Source organism: Giraffa tippelskirchi, chromosome 5, assembly GCF_054371585.1.
Source record: "Giraffa tippelskirchi isolate mGirTip1 chromosome 5, T2T-mGirTip1v1.2.pri, whole genome shotgun sequence".
NCBI lineage: Eukaryota > Metazoa > Chordata > Mammalia > Artiodactyla > Giraffidae > Giraffa > Giraffa tippelskirchi.
The window spans coordinates 72,547,837-72,571,418 of NC_137279.1; the positions used below are offsets into that span (position 1 = coordinate 72,547,837).

General features: G+C 38.2%; 1 protein-coding gene across 13 annotated transcripts in view; it reads left to right on the forward strand.

Moving 5' to 3' along the window:
• CFH (complement factor H) overlaps nucleotides 1-23,582 on the forward strand; it is a 118,536-nt gene that overhangs the window by 25,857 nt on the left and 69,097 nt on the right. For all 13 annotated transcript variants that reach the window (XR_014054710.1, XR_014054711.1, XM_081493300.1 and 10 more), the window contains 5 exons: nucleotides 1,318-1,509; nucleotides 6,549-6,719; nucleotides 12,234-12,407; nucleotides 16,380-16,568; nucleotides 16,996-17,172. Coding sequence is in view for 11 of the 13 variants with exons in the window: in XM_081493300.1 (XP_081349426.1) it covers nucleotides 1,318-1,509; nucleotides 6,549-6,719; nucleotides 12,234-12,407; nucleotides 16,380-16,568; nucleotides 16,996-17,172 (903 nt within the window). In the remaining 2 variants the exon portion in view is untranslated. The remainder of the gene's footprint in view (nucleotides 1-1,317; nucleotides 1,510-6,548; nucleotides 6,720-12,233; nucleotides 12,408-16,379; nucleotides 16,569-16,995; nucleotides 17,173-23,582) is intronic.

Genomic DNA, 23,582 nt, shown 5'->3' on the forward strand with positions numbered 1-23,582 from the left:
TATAATCATACGGGATTTGGTGTAGGTCATACCTGAATGGTCTCATGGTTTTCCCTACTTTCTTCAATTTAAGTCTGATTTTGGCAATATGGTGTTCATGATCTGAGCCACAGTCCGCTCCCAGTCTTGTTTTTGCTGACTGCATAGAGCTTCTCCATCTTTGGCTGCAAAGAATATAATCAATCTGATTTTGGTGTTGGCCATCTGGTGATGTCCATGTGTAGAGTCTTCTCTTGTGTTGTTGGAAGAGGATGTTTGCTATGACCAGTGTGTTCTCTTGGCAAAACTCTATTAGCCTTTTCCCTGCTTCATTCTGTACTCCAAGGCCAAATTTGCCTGTTACTCCAGGTGTTTCTTGACTTCCTACTTTTGCATTCCAGTCCCCTGTAATGAAAAGGACATCTTTTTTGTGTGTTAGCTCTAAAAGGTCTTATAGGTCTTCATAGAACCATTCAACTTCAGTTTCTTCAGCATTACTGTTCAGGGTATAGACTTGGATTACTATGATATTGAATCGTTTTCCTTGGAAATGAACAGAGATCATTCTGTGGTTTTTGAGATTGCATCCAAGTATTGCATTTTGGACCCTTTTGTTGACTGTTATGGCTACTCCATTTCTTCTAAGGGATTCCTGCCCACAGTAGTAGATATAATAGTCATCTGAGTTAAATTCACCCATTCCAGTCCATTTTAGTTTGCTGATTCCTAGAAATTTGACTTTCACTCTTGACATCTCCTGTTTGACCACTTCCAATTTGCCTTGATTCATGGACCTAACATTCCAGGTTCCTATGCAATATTTCTCTTTGCAGCATTGGACCCTGCTTCTATCACCAGTCACATCCACTGATGGGTGTTGTTTTTGCTTTGGCTCCGTCCCTTCATTCTTTCTGGAGTTATTTCTCCACTTACCTCAAGTAACATATTAGGCACCTACCAACCTGGGGAGTTCATCTTTCAGTGTCCTATCATTTTGCCTTTCCATACTGTTCATGGAAAATGTATACAATATATATACTTTCATTAAAATTGAAAGTCAAAATATATACACTTTCATTAAAAAACTCAAGGTAGTAGGTTTTTTTGCTCACTCCCACTGAAAAGAATCAGAGATAAGTTTACTGCTATTATTGTTTTTCTTTGTTTTTACTTAGTAGAATTTACTCTGGCTAACAGTTATATCAAATAAACACATCTTTAAAAAAGTAATCTTGCTGTTGGTTATATATATGTCAAATTTATATATACTCATTTTTTCATGATAAAGTTTTAAAGTTTTCCAATTTCATTAAAAGAAGTTATGTTTATTTTTTTCAGTTGTTAAGTGTTTCCCAGTGAAAGAACCAGAGAATGGGAGAATTTTCAGTGGTGCCCTGGAACCAGACCAAGAATATACCTATGGACAAGCGGTACAGTTTGAGTGTAATTCAGGCTACATGCTAGATGGACCCAAACAAATACATTGCTCAGCAGGTGGTGTTTGGAGTGCAGAAACACCAAAATGTGTAGGTAAGATAAACTTACTCACTTACTGTTGGTTTGATTAATTGCATGAGTTTAGTTTTTTTCATGAAAATATGCCTTTCAAAACACTGTGCATCCTATAAGATTTAAAAAATGCTAACAATCACTAGCATTTATTCAACACTTCATATTTTACAGTAGGTAATCTAAATTGTTTAGAAATGTCATCTATTTAACCTTCCAAATGACTATGTGATTTATGTACTGTGTTCATCTGTTTCATAATTGATGAAATCATGGTGCAAGAAATTAAATTACATGCCCAAAATGATCAGGGTGTATATAGTAGAGGTAAGATTCAAACCTAGGTTGTATGACACCAAAGTCCATTCTCATAACCATAATTAAAGTGTAATTGACTCATGACTAAAGTAAAATCTTAAGCATTTCTGCTACAAGTTTTAATATTAAAACTCCAAAAGGTCATTTTATATTTGAAAAACTAAACATTCAATGTTTATCTCTATTGATGTATCATGATGACATTCTGTCTTTGAATAACACTTCTAAAAGTGGCCCTGTTTTATACTTGCACTAGAAGTTTAGTATAAATACTGCTGATCTGAATTGAATCCACTAAATAAATTTTTGTCTTTAAAAAAATTTCTATAGTAACCTGTAAAGCCAGCATTTCTTCAGTCATAATACTGCTGACCTTTGCCTCATGACCAATATGATGATTCTGTTGTTCAGTTGCTCAGTCATGTCTGACTCTTTGCAACCCCATGAATTGCAATGCACCAGGCTTCTCAGTCCTTCACTATCTCCCAGAGTTTGCTCAAACTCATGTCCATTAAGTCAGTGATGCCATCCAACTATCTCATCCTCTGTTGCCTCCTTTCTTCCTGCCCTAAATTTTCCCCAGCATCAGAGTTTTTCCCAGTGAGTCAGCTCTTTGCATCATGTGGCCAAAATATTGGAGCTTCAGCATTGGCATCAATGAATATTCAGGACTGATTTCCTTTAGGATTGACTGGTTTGATCTCCTTGCAGTCCAAGGGACTCTCACAAGTCTCCTAGCATCACAGTTTGAAAGCGTCAGTTCTTTGGCACTCAGCCTTCTTTATGGTCCAACTCTCACATCCGTATATGACTAGTGGACAAAAGCATAACTTTGGCTATACAGACCTTTTTTTGGCAAAGTGATGTTTCTGCTTTTTAATACACTGCCTAGGTTTGTCATAGCTTTTATTTCAAGGAGCAAGTGCTTTTTAATATCATGGCTGCAGTCACCCTCTGCAGTGATTTTGGAACCCAAGAAAATGAAATCTGACAGTTTCCACCTTTGCCCCATCTATTTGCCATGAAGTGATGGGACTGGATGCCGTGATCGTCATTATTTGAATGCTGAGCTTTTTCACTCTCCTCTCTCACTTTCATCAAGAAGCTCTTTAGTTCCTCTTCGCTTTTGCCATTATAGTGATATCATCTGTGTATCTGAGGTTGTTGATATTTGTCCCAGCAATCTTGATTCCAGCTTGTGTTTCATCCAGCCCAGCATTTTGCATGATATACTCTGCACAGAAGTTAAATTAGCAGGGTGGCAGTATACAGCCTTGACATAATCCTTTCTCAATTTTGAACCAGTCAGTTGTTCCATGTCCAGTTCTAACTGTTCCTTCTTGTCCTGCATACTGGTTTCCCAGGAGGCAGGTAAGATGGTCAGGCATTCCCAACTCTTGAAGAATTTTCCACAATTTGTTGTGATGCACAGTCAAAGGCTTTAGCATAGTCAATGAAGCAGAAGGAGATGTTTTTTCTGGAATTCTCTTTCTTTTTCTATGATCCAACAGATGTTGGTGAATTCATCTCTAGTTTCTCTGCTTGTTCTAAATCCAGCTGTACATCTGGAAGTTCTTGGTTCACATATTATTGAAACTTAGCTTGGAAGATTTTGAGTATTACCTTGCTAGCATGTGAATGAGTGCAATTGTGTGGTAGCTTGAACATTCTTTGGCATCGCCCTTCTTTGGGATTAGAATGAAAGCTGAACTTTTTCTGTCCTGTGCCATTGCTGAGTTTTCCAAAGTTGCTGGCATATTCAGTGCAGCACTTCAACAGCATCATCTTTTAGGATTTGAAATAGCTCAGCTGGAATTCCATCATCTCCACTAGTTTTGTTTGTAGTAAGGCTCATAAGGCCCACTTGACTTCGTACTCCAGGATGTCTGGCTATAGGTGAGTGACCACACAATTGTGGTTATCTGGGTCATTAAGATCTTTTTTGTACAATTCTGTGTATTCTTGCCACCTCTTCTTAATCTCTTCTGCTTCTGTTAGGTCCTTCCTGTTTTTCTCCTTTATTGTGCCTATCTTTGTGTGAAATGTTCCCTTGAAAACCTCATGATGATTTTGGCTTTTGTCTAAATGTATTATGTCCAATTTATTTAAAATTAACATACCTTGCTTTACCAATACTTGTTTGGGGAAATTTCTACCACATATTTTTTAACATTATCTAATATCCCCAAATTATTTACATTTTCTTAGTCTATTCTGCAGTGAGAGGCAAAGAGAAGTGCTCCTCTTCCTAGGAAGTCCTTTTTACAAACTATTTTGAGTTAATAAAGAGGAACATATTTATATGCCGTGTAGCAGTTACATATGCTCTAGAGATCATGTGGGGGGAGCTGTGACTTAGTTGCTGAGTTGTGTCTGACTCTTGCAACCCCATGGACTGTAGCCCATAGGTTCCTCTGTCCGTGGGATTTCCAGGCAAGAATACTGGAGTGGGTTGACATTCTCTTCTCTAGGGAATCTTTCTGACCCACGGATCCAACTTGGGTCACCTGCATTGCAGGCAGGTTCTTTACTAACTGAGCCAACAGGGAAGCTCTAGAGGATCGTGGGTGGGGTTTATTTTTTGCATAAGTTTCTGTGGTTAGTGAAATCTTTCTGAAATGACTGATGCAAAACATGTCTTAAAGGAAGAATGAGAATCTTTAAATGAATTGAGGCAGGGAAAAGCAAACCAGTCAGATAGAGAGGAAGGGGCAGTGGCCTTGAGGCCTCTTTGAGCATGAAGCCCCTTGTTCCCATTGTTCTCAGGGGCCTTAACGTAGGATTCAGGCAAAGAAGAAGTCAGTGATGGAGTGAATATGGGCAGTCCAAGGTTCTGAGGGTCGGTGCACACCATTGAAGGATTAGGCTTTTATGCAGACTGGTTTGGGAATCAATGCAGCATTTTAAGTGGAATAGTGAAGTGACAGGAAAAGTATCATTAAGTTGCAAACAGGAAAGAAAAGATTGAGATGAAGGGAGAATAGAATCTGGGAAATTTGTCACTGTTGCTGGATTCCCCGGGGAAAATATTTGAGAGAGGACAGTGTAAATGATGATGGCCAGCTTTTGTTTGGTTTTTTTTGACAGAAACTTGAATGGATGATAAGTAATCACAAGAGCTGGTCAGTTGCTTTTTGGAGATGTTAAATTAATTTCTTTGATAAAGTATTTTGTTAATAATTACTCTATTATCAATAACAAATATATAATTTTTACAGATCACTCACTGAAATTATGTATCACATTTGATCTATTTTTTTTAATTATGGTATTTTAATTACATAGTAGAACTACATGAGTTCATGTAAATTGAATGTAATATCTGTGATACAATTCCTCCGTATTAAAAAAAAGAGGTCCATAGTTATTTCTATGTAAATGCTTTCCATAAGAATGTTTTCCCTCAAAAACACATGTATTCGTCTTGAATATATTGATTTGTACTTTCACATTAAACTTATATGCAAATATTAGAACACTTATTAAGTGTCTCAGCAGTACAACTGGAAACGTTATGTGGTATAAAAATATTGAAGGCTATGAGAAAAGTTCATTATGTATTGCTAATTATTACTTTTTTAAAAGCAAGTTTAAATGATTTGGAATTCAGATCACATATTTTTTCTACTTTTGATTATGTTTGAAAATTTTTATAAAAAGCTTTAAAAAAATGATTTATGTAGAAGAGGCCTATGCACTGTCATATGGAGTGAAGTAAGTCAGAAAGAAAATCATGTATTGTGTATTAACACATATATGTGGAATCTGAAAAAATCGGTAGAGATGATCTCATTTTACAAAGCCGAAATAGAGACACAGATGTAGAGAATAAACGTATGGATACCAAGGAGGAAGGGGAGGTGAGACAAATTGTAAGACTGGGATTGACATATATATATAGACATTATTGATACTATGTATAAAATAGAAAATTAATGAGAACCTACTGTATAGCACAGGGAACTCAATGCTCTGTGGAGACACAAATGGAAGGGAGATCCAAAAAAGAAGGGATATATGTATACATATATTCATTAACTGTGCTGTACAGTAGAAACTAACACAGCATTGTAAACCAAATAAACACCAATAAAAAGTAGGAAAAATATAAATAAAAAAGAAGCCTAGAAAAAGTTAAAAAAAAAGAGAAAGGCATTAAGTACATGATGTTTTCTAGCTTCCTACAAATGAAGGACAGGAGGCAACATAAATATTTAGTAATACCAAATGGGTAAACAACCTTTTCATGTAATTTCCCACAGCTCTAGAAATTGATGTTCAGATTCATTCAAAATACTATAATATATAAAATGCTTAAGTTACAACAAGTGTCCTCTTTATATAACATTAATCTAAAATAAAGCAAAATATATAGAAACCCAGGATACATATGAATAGGCCTGTTTTACATAAATCACAATGAAACTACATCAGTATTCACTTTTATATAGATAGCTGATGAAGTTACTGGCCATTCTTTATTTCAAGAGGACTAATTTATACCCCAACTAAATAAATCAGCAACAAGATTTAAATCAGAATTTTAACTTTCTTCCAAAATGAATGTTAAGAACAATTGATAAATTATTCATCAAATATTCAAGTCAAAACAGGACTTTTGTTTGGTAGCCTAATTTACTTAATGGAATGGAAACAAAAGTTGTATCTTTATATAACTTATGCCTGGGACACAGTCCTTTAACATATAATGGACATTTTGGAATTTAATCCCGTTTGTTTAGAAATTTTCTGCAAACCACCCGTCATTTTAAATGGACAAGCTGTACTTCCAAAGGCAACTTATAAGGCAAATGAACGAGTTCAATATAGATGTACAACCGGGTTTGAATACGGTGAGAGAGGAGATACAGTATGCACTAAATTTGGATGGACTCCAGCTCCTGCTTGTAAAGGTAATGTTACATTTCTTCTATATCATTTGCTGTATATTTTACCCGTTGCTTTAACTCATATACTCCTTACCATTAAGCAGTTTACTTCTTCTGACAATGGAATATTAATGTTTATTTGTTGTTGTTTAGTTGCTAAATCATGTCTGACTCCTTTGAGATCCCATGGACTGTAGCCCGCCAGGCCCCTCTGTCCTTGGGATTTCCCAGGCAACAATACTGGAGTGGGTTGGCACTCCCTTCTCAGGGGATCTTCCTGACCCAGGGACTGAACCTTTGTCTCGTCTGTTGGATTTTTTACCACTGAGCCACCTGGGAAGCACGATTTAAAAAAAAAAAGATTATTGCAAATTGATCCTTGTTGTCTACTAGCAAAGTTAATATAAATCACTGAGTTCAGTTCAGTCGTTCAGTCGTGTCTGACTCATTGTGACCCCATAAATCACAGCATGCCAGGCCTCCTTGTCCATCACCAATTCCCGGAGTTTACCCAAACCCATGTCCATCGAGTCAGTGATGCCATCCAACCATCTCATCCTCGGTCGTCCCCTTCTCCTCCTGCCCCCAATCCTTCCCAGCATTAGGGTCTTTACCAATGAGTCAACTCTTCTCATGAGGTGGCCAAAGTATTGGAGTTTCAGCTTCAACATCAGTCCTTCCAATGAACACCCAGGACTGATCTCCTTTAGCATGGACTGGTTGGATCTTCTTGCAGTCCAAGGGACTCTGAAGAGTCTTCTCCAACACCACAGTTCAAAAGCATCAATTCTTCGGCGCTTAGCTTTCTTCACCTTCCAACTCTCACATCCATACGTGACCACTGGAAAAACCATAACCTTGACTAGATGGGCCTTTGTTGGCAAAGTAATGTCTCTGCTTTTAAATATGCTATCTAGGTTGGTCATGACCTTCCTTCCAAGGAGTAAGCGCCTTTTAATTTCATGGCTGCAATCACCATCAGCAGTGATTTTGGAGTCCAAAAAAGTAAAGTCTGACACTGTTTCCACTGTTTCCTCATCTATTTCCCATGAAGTGATGGGACCAGATGCCATGATCTTAGTTTTCTGAACGTTGAGCTTTGAGCCAACTATTTCGCTCTCCTCTTTCACTTTCATCAAGAGGCTCTTTAGTTCTTCTTCACTTTCTGCCATAAGGGTGGTGTCATCTGCATATCTGAGGTTATTGATATTTCTCCTGGCAATCTTGATTCCAGCTTGTGTTTCTTCCAGCCCAGTGTTTCTCTTGATGTACTCTGCATATAAGGTAAATAAGCAGGATGACAATATACAGCCTTGATATACTCCTTTTCCTATTTGGAACCAGTCTGTTGTTCCATGTCCAGTTCTAACTGTTGCTTCCTGACCTGCATATAGGTTTCTCAAGACACAGGTGAGACGGTCTGGTATTCCCATCTCTTTCAGAATTTTCCACAGTTTATTTTGATCCACACAGTCAAAGGCTTTGTCATAGTCAATAAAGCAGAAATAGATGTTTTTCTGGAACTCTCTTGCTTTTTCGATGATCCAGCGGATATTGGCAATTTGATCTCTGGTTCCTCTGCCTTTTCTAAAACCAGCTTGAACATCTGGAAGTTCATGGTTCACGTGTTGCTGAAGCCTGGCTTGGAGAATTTTGAGCATTACTAGCGTGTGAGATGAGTGCAATTGTACGGTAGTTTGAGCATTCTCTTTGGCATTGCCTTTCTTTGGGATTGGATGAAATCTGACCTTTTCCACTCCTGTGGCCACTGCTGAGTTTTCCAGATTTGCCGGCATATTGAGTGCAGCACTTTAACAGCATCATCTTTCAGGATTTGAAATAGCTCAACTGGAATTCCGTCACCTCCACTAGCTTTGTTCATAGTGATGCTTTCTAAGGCCCACTTGACTTCACATTCCAGGATGTCTGGCTCTAGGTAAGTAATCACACCATCGTGATTATCTGGGTCATGAAGTTCTTTTTTGTACAGTTCTTCTGTGTATTCTTGCCATCTCTTCTTAATATCTTCTGCTTCTGTTAGGTCCATACCATTTCTGTCCTTTATCGAGCCCATCTTTGCATGAAATGTTCCCTTGGTATCTCTAATTTTCTTGAAGAGATCTCTAATCTTTCCCATTCTGTTGTTTTCCTCTATTTCTTTTCATCGATCGCTGAGGAAGGCTTTCTTATCTCTCCTTGCTCTTCTTTGGAACTCTGCATTCAGATGGGTATGTCTTTCCTTTCCCCCTATACTTTTTGCTTCTCTTCTTTTCCCAGCTCTTTGTTAGGCCTCGTCAGACAGCCATTTTGCTTTTTTGCATTTCTTTTCCCTGGGGATTGTCTTGATCCCTGTCTCCTGTACAATGTTGCGAACCTCTGTCCATAGTTCCTCAGGCACTCTGTCTATCAGATCTAGTCCCTTAAATCTATTTCTCACTTCCAGTGTATAATCATAAGGGATTTGATTTAGGTCATACCTGAATGGTCTAGTGGTTTTCCCTACTTTTTTCAATTTAAGTCTGAATTTCACAATATGGTATTCATGATCTGAGCCACAGTCTGCTCCCAGTCTTGTTTTTGCTGACTGAATAGATCTTCTCCATCTTTGGCTGAAAAGAATATAATCAATCTGATTTTGGTGTTGACCATCTGGTGATGTCCATGTGTAGAGTCTTCTCTTGTGTTGTTGGAAGAGGATGTTTGCTATGACCAGTGCGTTCTCTTGGCGAAACTCTATTAGCCTTTGCCCTGCTTCATTCTGTACTCCAAGGCCAAATTTGCCTGTTACTCCAGGTGTTTCTTGACTTCCTACTTTTGCATTCCAGTCCCCTATAATGAAAAGGACATCTTTTTTGTGTGTTAGTTTTAAAAGGTCTTGTAGGTCTTCATAGAACCATTCAACTTCAGCTTCTTCGGTGTTACTGGTCGGGGCATAGACTTGGATTACCGTGATATTGAATGGTTTGCCTTGGAAACGAACAGAGATCATTCTGATGTTTTTGAGATTGCATCCAGGTACTGCATTTCGGACTCTTTTGTTGACCATGATGGCTACTCCATTTCTTCTAAGGGATTCCTGCCCACAGTAGTAGATATAATGGTCATCTGAGTTAAATTCACCCATTCCAATCCATCTTAGTTCGCTGATTCCTAGAATGTCAACCTTCACTCTTGCCATCTTCTGTTTGACCACTTCCAATTTGCCTTGATTCATGGACCTAACAGTCCAGGTTCCTATGCAATATTGCTCTTTATAGCATCGGACTTTGCTTCTATCACCAGTCACATCTACAGCTGGGTATTGTTTTTTCTTTGGCTCCATCCCATCATTCTTTCTGGAGTTATTTCTCCACTGATCTCCAGTGGCAATATTGGGCACCTACCGACCTGGGAAGTTCATCTTTCAGTGTCCTATCTTTTTGCCTTTTCATATTGTTCATGGGGTTCTCAAGGCAAGAATACTGAAGTGGTTTGCCATGCCCTTCTCCAGTGGACCACATTCTGTCAGACCTCTCCACCATGACTGAGTAGAACTTTATAAATCAGAAAGGACTATGTCAAGGGATAGCACACTATTGTTGTATAGCACACTGTTGTTGTTCAGTCATGAAGTTGTGTCAGACTCTTTGCAACCCAATAAATGGCAGCATGCCAGGTTTCCCTGTCCTTCACTATCTCCCAGGGTTTGCTCAGACTCATGTCTATTCAGTTAGTGTTACCATTCAACCATCTTATCCTCTGTTGTCCCGTTCTCCTCCTGCCTTCAATCTTTCCCAGCATCAGGGTTTTTTCCAGTGAGTCAGCTCTTCGCGTCAGGTGGCCAAAGCATTGGAGCTTCAGCTTCAGCTTCAGTCCTTCCAATGAATATTCAGGGTTGATTTCCTTTAGGATGGACTGGTTGGATCTCCTTGCAGTCCAAGGGACTCTCAAGAGTCTTCTCCAGCACCACAGTTTGAAAGCATCAGTTCTTTGGTTCTCAGCCTTCTTTATGGTCCAGCTCTCTTCTGTACATTACTACTGGAAAAACCATAGCTTTGACTAGACAGACCTCTGTTGGCAAAGTAATGTCTCTGGTTTTTAATATGCTGTCTAGGTTTGTCATAACTTTCCTTCGAAGAAGCAAAGTTTTAATTTCATGGCTGCAGTCACCATCTGCAGTGATTTGGATCCCAAGAAAATAAAATCTGCCACTGCTTCCAGTTTTTCCCCTCTATTTGCCATGAAATGATGGAACCGATTGCCATGATCTTAGTTTTTTGAATGCTGAATTTTAAGACAGCTTTTTCACTCTCCTCTTTCACTTTCATCAAGAGGCTTTTTAGTTCCTGTTCACTTTCTGTCGTTAGGGTGCTATCGTTTGCATATCTGAGGTTGTTGATATTTCTCCCAGCAATCTTGATGCCAGCTTGTGATTCATCCAGTCCAGCAATTCACCTGATGTATTCTGTATAGAAGTTAAATAAGCATGGTGACAATATACAGCCTTGATATACTCCTTTCTCAAATTTGAACCAGTTTGTTGTCCCATGTCTGGTTCACACCATAGCCCCAGGTCAAATACAGCCTGTTCCTTTTTTGTAAACTAAGAGTTATTGGAACAGAGACATGCCCATTTCTTATATGTATTGTTTATGCCTACTTCTGCCCTAGAATATTGGAGCTCAGTATTTACAACAGACACCTTTCACCTGAGTCTTTATATCAAAAAGGAGTTTTGAAACCTGGATTAGGTTATTTTATTACAATAAGAATAATGTATTCCAAAATCTTAGTGGCTTAAAAACCTAAGTTTATTTTCTATGCATGCTCACTTCCAACCTTTATTGGAACCTGCATCTCCTATGTCTCCTGCATTGGCAGGAGGATTCCTTACCACTTGTGCCAACTGGGAAGCCCATTGTATTAGATATATAGTCTTAATTAACAAATTTCTCAAAAAACATAGGTCAGGAGGGATCCTCCTCATTATTTTAATTGTAAGAATCAGGGAATGGAGATATGACCTTCCATGTTCTTGTTTAATCACTGCAGCTGTTGGAAAGAGAACATAAAAATTCAATGACTTTTTCAACTCCCTCCCTAAAGGAAAACATTACTTCCACATTCATTTCATTACCCTATGCAACCCCTGTATTTAAGTCTACTTCAAAAGGACAGGGTGTGCTATTGCAACAAGTGTCTAGAGGGAGGAGAATATTTGCCAGCAGTACTTTTGAGAAATATAGAAGCCGAGAAACTTGCAGAAAATGGAAAGAATAGCTGAAGTGATACATCACAAATTCTTTGCCAGATGTGGAATATCATGAAGTGTGTGTTGACTGTGGAGAAAAAGGGTTCAAGAGTACCGAGGGTACAGATACATCAGAAGTGAAGGGAAATGTAATGGATATAGCATGAGGGGTATGAGGCTGTGCTCATTTTACTGACTTTTGTGCTGTACTAAGAACAAATTAATAACCTCCACTTTTATATTTTTATATAATTGATTAATTTTAGGGATATGACTTCTATATTGTGAACATACCTTTTTCTTTTCAGAAATAATATGTAATCCTCCTCATATTCCAAACGGTGTGTACAGACCTGAATTAAGCAAATACAGAGGTCAAGATACAATCACTTATGAGTGTAAAAAGGGTTTTATTCCTGAGATCCATGGAACTGTTGCAACATGTACCAGAGATGGCTGGACACCTGCTCCGAGATGTACCTGTATGTTCCATTCATATCTTGACCTTCTTCTTAATTGTGAAATTTCTTTCTCTTAAACACACAACAATGGGGCACAGTGCCCTACACAGCAGGGCAAATCCAAGTATCTTCCCTACTGTGTATGCTAATTCTGGGCTTTTAGAGGCATTATTTGCTTCTTGAAGTAGGCAATTCTAATAAGGAATAAAAACATTTTTGTAAACTAAAATCTCTTTAAATTTTTGCCACTCAAAGTTAAAATATGGCTGTATTTTTGAATATATAAATCTCTTAACAACCCACCCACTATTCTTGCCTGGAAAATCCCATGGACAGAGAAGCTTAGCAAGATATAGTCCACAGGTGGTCATAAAGAACTAGGCATGACAGAAGTGACTTAACATGCAAAATAATTGTAATACTGGATCTAAGCCATTAAGTAAAAATAATATCATATATCACCTATTGTATTAGATACCTGTGTGCATGCATGCTAAGTTGCTCAGTCATGTCTGACTCTTTGCCACTCTATGGACTGTAGCCCACCAGGCTTCGCTGTCCATGGGATTTTCCAGGCAAGAATGTTGGAGTGCCCTCCTCTAGGGGTTCTTCCCAACCCAGGGATCGAAACCTGCATCTCCAATGTCTCCTGCATTGGCAGGTGGCTTCCTTACCACTTGTGCCCATTGGGAAGCCATTGTATTAGATACCTAGTCCAAATTAACAAATTTCCCAGAAAACGTATTGGCTTAGGACAACACCCCTCCATATTCTTAGAGCTCCTGTGGGTCAGGAATGAGGAAGGTGCTTCACTGTCTGGTTCTGAATCACTATGCATTGGTGGCAGTCAGGGTATTGACCTGGGCCACTGTCACCTAGAGGCTCAGCTGGGCTGGAGGCTTTGTTTCCAAGTTGCTCACTCTGCTGGCTTTGCAGGGAGGCCTCAGTACCTGACCGGCTGGGCATCTCTGCAGGTTGCCTGAGAGGCAGCTAACTTTCCTCAGAGCCAGTGACCCCAGAGAGGGAGGAGGAAGCCTCCACACCAGTTATGACTTGGTCACACACTGACATGTCAGTCATGTGTGTTCTTTAGAAATGGACACTAAGTCCTACACAATCAGTGGTGAGGACTTAGGTTCTAATGTTTGAAGAGAGGAGTATGGAAGACATTGTGGACTTTCCTAAAACCATAAAATATAGAAAAACGTCAGGTCAACTGAACAGAGTATTTTCTGGGGATGCTTCCTTTACTCCTCAACTTCTTTGCTGCCTCTCAAACAATCTTCCTCTTTCTAACAGTACACTGTAAAATTTCAGCATTCTTAAACCAGTTATTCCATGAAAGAAAAATGTAATGATATAAAACAATTCAGTGACCTTAATGGTAATTCCAAGCATACATTTGAAAAGAATTTTCAAAGCATAAGTTTCAATAAAATGAAGGTATTAGCAGTATGAAACAAACTTTAATCTGCATAAGAATTTTAAGAAAAATATTTAATCTTGTTTAAGATGGATTTATGAAATTGGTGCTGTGTGCTTAGTCACTCAATTGTGTACAACTCTTTGTGATCCTTTGGACTATAGCCTACCAGGATCCTCAGTCTGTGGAATTCTCCAGGCAAGAATACTGGAGTGGGTTGCCATTTCCTTCTCCAGGGGAATCTTTCTGATCCACAGATGAAACCTACATCTTCTGTGTCTCCTGCATTGCAGGTGCATTCTTCACGCACTGAGCCATAGGGAAGTCCTTTGAAAATGGTAGATCAACCCAATTCTATTTACATCACAAGGTTATCCTACAAGGGACCTTGTGAAGTTCAGGTGGACAACATGAGAAAACTGACCATTTAAATAGTTTATCAGTATTCACAATTTCATTAAATGTGTGGATTATCCGGTACAGGACTTTGTTCTCAGGCCTGTTCTGTTCCTCTTTTGTATCATCAGCTAGTTTAATGATACAAAGGAGATGCATCTGGAATGATACAGAGGTGCTGAAAGTGAACCTATATTAGGACAGATTCAGCAATCAGAACAACTCCTGTGTGTGAGGTTGGACCTAATAACATGAAATTTAGAAATTAAATTTAAAAATTATAAAATCCTGGGCCTGGATCTTTGGAGTAAGTTGCAGAAGTACAGGAAGAATAGAAACACTTTTAAAACTTAATGAATATTTTCATCAATTTTAAGATCAATCTGAGCCATCATTATGATGGCACAGCCAAAGCTACTAATGAGACCTGAACTTGTGTTGGTAGGAGTGTAAGAGGAGAATGAGGCTGTTCTGAGACCTGACAAAGTCAATCCCATTCCAACTATAGTGGACTATTATATATGCTTCAATAAAGGATCTGATTAGAGAGATAAAGACAGATTCACATGTGACCAAATGAAAGAGAAGATGAGGAAAATGTCTCAGGCCAGTGATAGTAATGATGCTTACTTTTAATTATGCCCTCTTTGTGTACCTTTTGGAAGTGAGTCTCAGTGGATTATTTTACTGTATTCATATTCTGTGATGCATCAAAATGATCACTGTACTAGTTCTGAAATCAGATCATCAGAACTCAAATCTCTCCTCTACAATGTAATGACAAAGTTAATTGAATTCTTTTCACTTGGTTCTTGCAAATACAAAGACTCAAACTTGCCCAACATAGAACTATTGCAAGATACACATATCTTAACATACATGATGAAATTTGTAAAATTCAAGGATGAAGAGAAAGTATTCTAATCTCCAAAAAGTAGTGGGAAGAAACCTAGACTGTTACTTAAGCAGAGTCAAACTATGTAAGCATTTCAAACTTAAAAATGTAGAGGAGCTTCAAAAAAGTGGGGAAAATCTATCAGTGATGAGAGATGCAAACTATAGGCCATGGGAGGGTATAATTGACAAGTCTTCACTAAAGAAATTGATTAAGATATGCAAAGATTCAAATTCTATAATTTACATAGCAAACATGTATGTGAAAATTACTCAATATATAATAATAACAATAAAATTTAATTATGTCATACCTCATTTAAAATATTTTCAAGAAATACTTAAAAATACATCATTCTCCAATTAAAATGAGACCATAAGTGACAAGGGTTTCCCTTCATCTTAACCATTTGGATAGTAAGAATTATTCATTCTTCATTTCTCTGATTAGACAAGCAAGGGAAAAGATATCTTAATGTCTAGTTTGACAGATAGATAAGAATGTTACTCTATGTGATTTAATCAATGAAAAATTGTTGTGGTTCTCTATATATATCACATATTTCCAATAAACAGAAAAGTAAACTAATGAATGATAATTTAAAAAAATATCTGTTTTCTTCCTACATTGACTTGGTCTGAGAATAAACTTCAGGATTCTGGCTTCTGATGAGAATGGAAAAGAAAGAAAAAGAAGGCAGATGAGCCACAAGATAAAATCTGTATTTTCATCTCTTGATTAAGATGCTAATTTAGTCAACTAATTTAGACTTCCCTGGTAGCTCAGATGGTAAAGTGTTTGCCTGCAATGCGGAAGACCCGGGTTCAATCCCTGGGTCGGGAAGATCCTCTGGAGAAGGAAATGGCAACCCACCCCAGTACTCTTGCCAGGAAAATCCCATGGATGGAGGAGCGTGGTAGGCTACAGTCCAAGGGTCGCAATGAGTCGGACAAGACTGAGCGACGTCACTTTAGTCAACCAAGGTTGGGTCTTCTGTACTTAAGGAGAATTCATTAAATAGGTCTGTATAGTTTCCTACCAAGGGAATCCACATACAAATTTTACATAATAGGACCCACAAGACATAGTTTGATCTTCATTAGCAAGGACTTCCTTACATACTTCAATCATCTGAATTTTCTGTAACTTTTCTTTTCCTAGAAACCATAATGCAATGAGTATAAGTAACTAAACAAAAATATAATTTGTAGATGAAACATTAATTCTAATTTGATTGTATACTGAGGCAAAACATTATTTCTACTTGTTTTATTCCAAGGGAAACCTTGTAATTATCCAGTAATAAAACATGGATGGCTATATTATTCATACAGAGGATACTTTCCAGCACGTGTGAATCAACAGTTTGTCTATTACTGTGATCAGTATTTTGTGCCTCCTTCACAACGTTCCTGGGATCACCTGACTTGCACAGCAGAAGGATGGTCTCCAGAAGAACCATGCCTCAGTAAGTAAACCTCTTTAATTTTATATGCATAAATCTTTGAAAGAGTGAAGAGACAGTGTATTCAAGTGAGTACAGTTAAGTGTTGTGTAACAACAGTAAGGCCAAGGGATGAGTTCTATGAGCAAAAACATCCAAATAGATCTTCCCTTTACTAGAGGCTTTTCATGTAAATCCTGTGAGAGATACAGAGGCTTTACAAGAATATCTGCATCATTTATACCTATTTTAGTCGTAAAACTAAAGAGAAACAATACAGAACATTATCTTTTTCATTTTTCACAAACGTGGTAGTAGCTTCCATTTTGTTGTTACATGTTATATTTGAATACTAATGCATTCTCATGTAAATTCTATAAGGTTAATTTTTAATGTGCTATTTTACCAAATTTATGTTGTACTTCTTTCATATTACTTCTATGATCTTAAGGACAATGTATCTTCAATTATTTGGAAAATGGACGTAGCCCACGTCGTGAAGAAAGGTATTTACAGGGTAAAACTGTACGAGTTCGCTGCTATGAAGGCTACAGTCTTCAAAATAATCAGAACACAATGACCTGCACAGAGAATGGCTGGTCTCCTCCTCCCAGATGCATCCGTGTCAGTGAGTAAACTGGGCTGAGATCCCAGTGTGTTCATAATTTTCTAAGACTCAGCTGTATTATCCACTCCAAAATGTTTATATCAACCTCTTGTTTTGCCAAAGGACCTATTTAATTTTATCTTTTACAAGTATCTGTGAGCGTACCTATAGACTTCTTGATAGGTATATAACAAAATACATGTAGCTATTGATAGACATTAGTCAAGAAAATAGGAGAAGATCCACAAAGAAGAAACCTGTAATAACAGAGTGAGGTCAGAAAGATGGCAGGAGTCTCACTGTCTCTCCTGATATAAACGGAGACTCTGACCATCATTTGTGGATAAGAGTATCTTTGTGGGGGTCCAGGAGTCTAGCAGAGACAGGACAGCATGCTGCTAGAGCACAAAGATTCAAGACTGGCGCATCACTGAGGGTTAGAGGAGTAGTCTCATTTTGCCCCTAAAGTGATACTGCTTAGTGCCAAGACAGACCCCTCAGCACAGGATCTAACCTGTGGGGAAAATAAGAGTGTGTGAGCAAGGGCGGCTTCCTCATCTTCCCACGCACTTCTCTCTCCCCTAATCCAGGACACAGGGGTCACCTGCATGGCTGAAGGGTGGGGAGAGGCCAGGAGTACAGCATCCAGGGCTAGAATTCTTCAAGGAACATGGGTCCTACTGACCACGTTGGAGACACCACCAGGAAGCCCCCAAACCATTGCAGACACTGTGCTTGTGGATTCTGCTCACCCCTGGGCACCTCATCTCATCCACATCCCCCTCCCCAGGGCCAGCTCCCTATGTAGGTCCCCATAGTGGCATCTAAACCTTTGCAGATGGCCTGTGGGACGTCTATAAGCCAGCCTGTCCCCGTGGGTCTGTGAGAAAGCACACAAATGTGAGCATTTGGCATTGCCCCAGAGAAGCAGCCAGGAAACTGTCCGCACAGAGGCTGTCTTTGCTGTGTTGATAGAAGCATACAAGCTTCAAAATTCTCTCCCAGGAAGAATTGAGTACATGGGACAGGTGTATCCTTAAACAATGTCTGAAAAAGTCTCAAAATCCCTATCAGTCTGCCAGTGTACTTTCCTCCCCAAGTCAGTCTGTAAAGACTGGAGGGAGTGACTGCTTCTTTAAATGCAAACACAGCAATGTGAGACTTCAAGGCACACAGACATCAAAGGACTAAACTGTTAACAGAGAAACACAATAGTTTTTCAGTTACTGACTCCAAATAATGGATATGGACAATTTGTCTGGTAAGTAATTCAAAGTAATTGCTTAAGTATTTCACTGAGATAGAAGAAAACAGTGGAGAAGGAAATGAGACCCACTCCAGTATTCTTGCCTGGGAAATCCCATGGACAGAGGAGCCTGGTGGGTTACAGTCCATTGAATCTCAAAGAAGCAGACACAACTGTAGTGACTTAGCATGCATGCATGCAATCCTTTATATTTAGAGTAGTTTTTGATAGATAAGGATGTATTAAAGTTATCTAATTTTTTACAGGGTGTTTTATAGTTTCCTAATTCCTTTCTTCCTCTGACTGCTTGCCTCTGTGAATTCATGATTTTTGTTATAGTAGTATGCATTTAATAAACTTCAGTTAACCATTTGTGAATCTAGTATGGATTCTTGCTTTGTTTACCACGAGATTTACATCGAACACCTTACAGAGAGAGCAGTGTTTTATGCTGATAATATATGAACATCAACCACATATTAAATCTCCTTCCTTTTACCCATCTCCATTTTAACTTTTTTGATGTCATAATTTGCCCCTTTTTATGGTGTGTACTTAATTAAAAAAATAATTATAGCTATAGTAATTTTTATATTCTTGTACTTTAACTCTTAAATAGTTAAGTATTTAACATTCCATATCAAAATACGACAGTGTTCTGAATGTGAATGTGCACTTAAATTTACCAGTGTACTACGTATTTTCATGGAACTAATTAGCATTCTTTTACTTCAGCTTGAATAATTCCTTTTAATGTTTCAGTAAGGAACATCTGTGTGCCTGGTCAGTCACCTCAGTTGTATCTGACTCTTTGAGACCCTGTGGGCAGTAACCTGCCAGGCTCCTCTGTCAGTGGGGTTCTCTAGGCAAGAATACTGGAGTGAGTTGCCATGACCTACTCAAGGAAGGTCTAGTTGTGTTCAATTTCCTCAGTATTTGTTGCTCTGGAGAAGTCTTTATATTCTTTTCCTTCCTGAATGATATTTTCAAATAAAGTATTCTTCTTTGGCAGTTTACTCTTTCAACACTTGGACTAGATCATCCCACTTTCCCCTGGCCCACTAGGTTTCTGCTGAGAGATATGCTTAGATCCAAATGAAGGCTCTTTAGTAAATCACAAGGTTTTTGTTTTGTTTTGTTAGCTTGTTTCTTTTTTCCACATGCTGCTTGAAGGCTTCTCTATTTTTCTTTGATTTTTGCAACTTTATTATAAATGTGTGTTGTAGAGGATTTTTAAAGTTGATTTGGTTTGGTCACCTGTAAGTATCCTGAACTTAGATATTCAAATATCATCCTTGATTTGGGAAGTTCTCAGACATTACTCCTTAAATATGTTTTCTGCCTCATCTCTTTTTCTCCTCCTGGTACTTCAATAATTTTGCAAATTTGTTCTGTTGACAGTGTAGCATAGATCATGTAGACCTTCTTTGTTCTTTTTCGTTCTTTAAATTTTTTTAATTTTGTTTTTAATCTCCATCGACAGGATAACTTTGATATGTCATCTATCTCACAGATTCTTCTGCTTTTTTTGACTCTGTGGTTAATGCTCTTTAATGAATTTTTTCATTTCATCCTTGAAACCTTCAGCACCAGAGTTTCTGTTTTTTTATGATTTGTACATTTTTATTAAACTGCTTGTTTTGTCCATTGTTTATTGTTCATTTGTTTATTGTTTTCCTGCTTTTGTTCAACTATCTTACTGTATTTTCTGTAGCACACTGAGTTATTTAAAACAGTTACTTTGAATTGTTCACTGGATAAATCACAGATCTCCAATCTTCAGATGTGAATATGAACATTTTTATACCTTGTTGGTGTCATGATACTTTGAGTTCGTGTTCCTTGAAGTTTTCTGGTGCTGTTTTTCTAATTAAAGTACCAGTCTCCTTTGGGTGAGACACAATTTCCTTCAACCCTGTTAGAGACTCTGCAGCTATCTCAGATCTTCTGTAGTGGCACCTGCTTACACATCTCATTCTTGTTTTGTCAGAATTTCTGTGCTCCTATGTCTTGTCTAGATACATTAGTGCACCAGAAATTGTACCGACAGCCTGTCCTTTGTTTCCCCCAAAGCAGCACTACATCTTAATCTGTTGTTCTTGTGCTGGGCCACAGATTTAAGCCAAATTGTAATGCATGCTCCCTGGTGGTCTGTCAAAGGTTGCTCTTCCCTCTGAGTCAGTTGTAACCACAGGGATCTGGCCACAGGTTGGAAGCATGTGTGAATGAAGCAGACAAAGGTCCTCCTGTGAAAAACTGGACTTTCACAGAAGGACTTGACTCCATGCATGATTTTCTAAGATAGATTTTGCAGGACTCCTGGAGTGTAGCTGAGAGGGAATTGAGATGGTTCATGAGCCACTGCAGGCATCGCAGTCAAAACAGAAATCTATCTGCCTTTTAACTCATGCATGCATGAGCGAGCCTCCTCCTGGGTCCCTTGGCATATGGAATGCCGTGGGTGGGTGGTTGTTTATTTTGGATTTATTTATTTTTAATTGAAGGATAATTACTTTACAGTCTTCTGCTGGGTTCTACCAAACATCAACATGAATCAGCCGTAGATTTACCCATGTCCCCTCCTACATGAACATCCCTCCCAGCTCCCTGCCCATCCCACCCTTCTAGGTTGTTACTGAGCTCTGGTTTGAGTTCCCTGAGTCATACAGCAAATTCCCATTGACTGTCTGTTTTACATGTGGTAGTGTAAGTTTCCATGTAACCCTCTCCATACATCCCACCGTCTACTTCCTCCCTGCCAGCCGTGTCCATAAGCCTGTTCTCAGTGTCTGTGTCTCTACTGCTGCTGTGCAAGTATGTTTATCGGAACAGTATTTCTAGATTCCATGTGTATGTGTTAGTATATGATATTTGCTTTTCACTTTCTGACTTCCCTCACTCTGTATACTAGGCTCTATGTTCATCCACCTCTTTAGGACTGACTCAAGTGCATTCCTTTTTATTGCTGAGTAATATTCCATTGTATATATGTAGCACAGCTTCTTTATCCATTCATCTGTCAATGGACAGCTATGTTGCTTCCATGTCCTAGCTGTTGTAAATGAAGCTGCAGTGGACACTGGGGTACATGTATCTTTTTCAATTATAGTTTCCTCAAGGAATATACCTAGAAATGGGATTGCTGGGTCATATAGTGGTTTTATTCCTCATTTTTTAGGAATCTCCATACTGTTCTTCATGTAAATGTATCAATTTACATTCCCACCAACAGTGCAAGAGGGTTCCCTTTTCTCCACACTCTCTCCAGCATTTATTGTTTGTAGACTTTTTGATAATGGCCATTCTGACTGGTGTGAAGTGATATCTCATTGTAGTTTTGATTTGTTTTTCTCTAATAATGAGTTACATTGAGCATCTATTCATGTGTTTATTAGCCATCGTAGGTCTTTGGACAAATGTCTGCTTAGGTCTTTTTCCCATTTTTTTTTTTTTTTTTTTTTTTATAAATTTATTTATTTTACTTGGGGGCTAATTACTTTACAATATTGTAATAGTTTTTGCCATACATTGACAAGAATCAGCCATGGGTTTACGTGTGTTCCCCTTCCCGAACCCCCCACCCACCTCCCTCCCCCTCCCATCCCTCTGGATCATCCCACTGCCCCGGCCCCGAGCCCTTGTCACATGCATCGAACATGGAATGGTGCTCTGTTTCACATATGACAATACACATGTCTCATTTTTTTGATTTTTAATTGGGTTGTTTGTTTTTCTGGTATTGATTTGTATGAGCTGCTTGTATCTTTTGGAAATAATCCTTTGTCATTTGTTTCATTTGCCATTATTTTTTCGCATTCTGAGCATTGTCTTTTTACCTTATTCATGGTTTCCTTTGCTGTGGAGAAGCTTTTAAGTTTAATTATGTCCCACTTGATTATCTTTGTCTTTATTTCCACTACTCTAGGAGGTGGATCATAAAAGATCTTGCTGTGATTTATGACATAGGCTGTTCTGCCTGTGTTTTCCATCCATTTTGAGTTTATCTTTGTGTATGGTGTTAGGAAGTAATCTAATTTCATTCTTTTACATGTTTTCCTGGGAGCACTTATAGAAGTTTTCCTGGGAGCACTTATAGAAGAAACTACCTTTGCCCCATTGTATATTCTTGCCTCCTTTGTCAAACATAAGTTATCAGTAGGTGTATGGGTTTATCTCTGGGCTTTCTATCTTGTTGTATTGGTCTATATTTCTGTTTTTGTGCCTGTGCCATACTGTCTGGATGAATATAGCTTTGTAGTCAGTCTGAAGTCAGGAAGGTTGATTCCTCTAGTGCTATTTTTCTTACTCAAGATTGCTTTGGCTATTCAGGTCTTTTGTGTTTCCATATGAATTGTCACACTTTTTGTTATAGTTCTGTGGAAAACACCGTTGTTAATTTGATACAGATTGCATGAATCTGTAGCTTATATTGGATAGTATAGTCATTTTCACAATGTTGATTCTTCCAACCCTGGAATATGGAATATCTCTCCATCTCTTTATGTTGTCTTTGATTTCTTTCCTCAGTGTCATATACTTTTCTATATACAGCTCTTAGGTCTCCTTAGGTTGGTTTATTCCAAGGCATTTTATTCTTTTTGTTGCAATGGTAAATGGGATTGATACCTTAATTTCTCTTTCTGATGTTTCATTGTTAGTACAGAGGAATGCAAGTGATTTCTATGTATTCATTTTTATCCTGCCACTTTGCTAAATTCACTGATTACCTCTAGTAATTTTCTGAAAGTGTCTTTAGGATTTTCTATGTGTAGTATCGTCTGTCTGCAAACAGTGATAATTTTGCTTCTTCTTTTCCAATCTGGATTCCTTTTATTTCTTTTTCTTCTCTGATTGCTGTAGCCGGGGCTTCTAAACAATGTTGACTAATACTGGTGATAGTGGGCACCTTTGTCTTTTCCTGATTTTAGAGGGAATTTTTTCAGTTTTTCACCATTGAGAATAAGGTTTTCTCTGGGTTTCTCATATATGCCCTTTATTATGTTGAGGTAGGTTCCTTCTTTGCTGATTTTTTTCAAGAGTATTTATCATAAATGGGTGTTGAAATTTTTAAAAAGCTTTTTCTGCATCTATTGAAATGACTGTATGGTTTTCATCTTACAATTTGTTAATATGCTATATCACATTGATGGATTTGTGTATATTGACGAATGCTTGCATCCTTGGG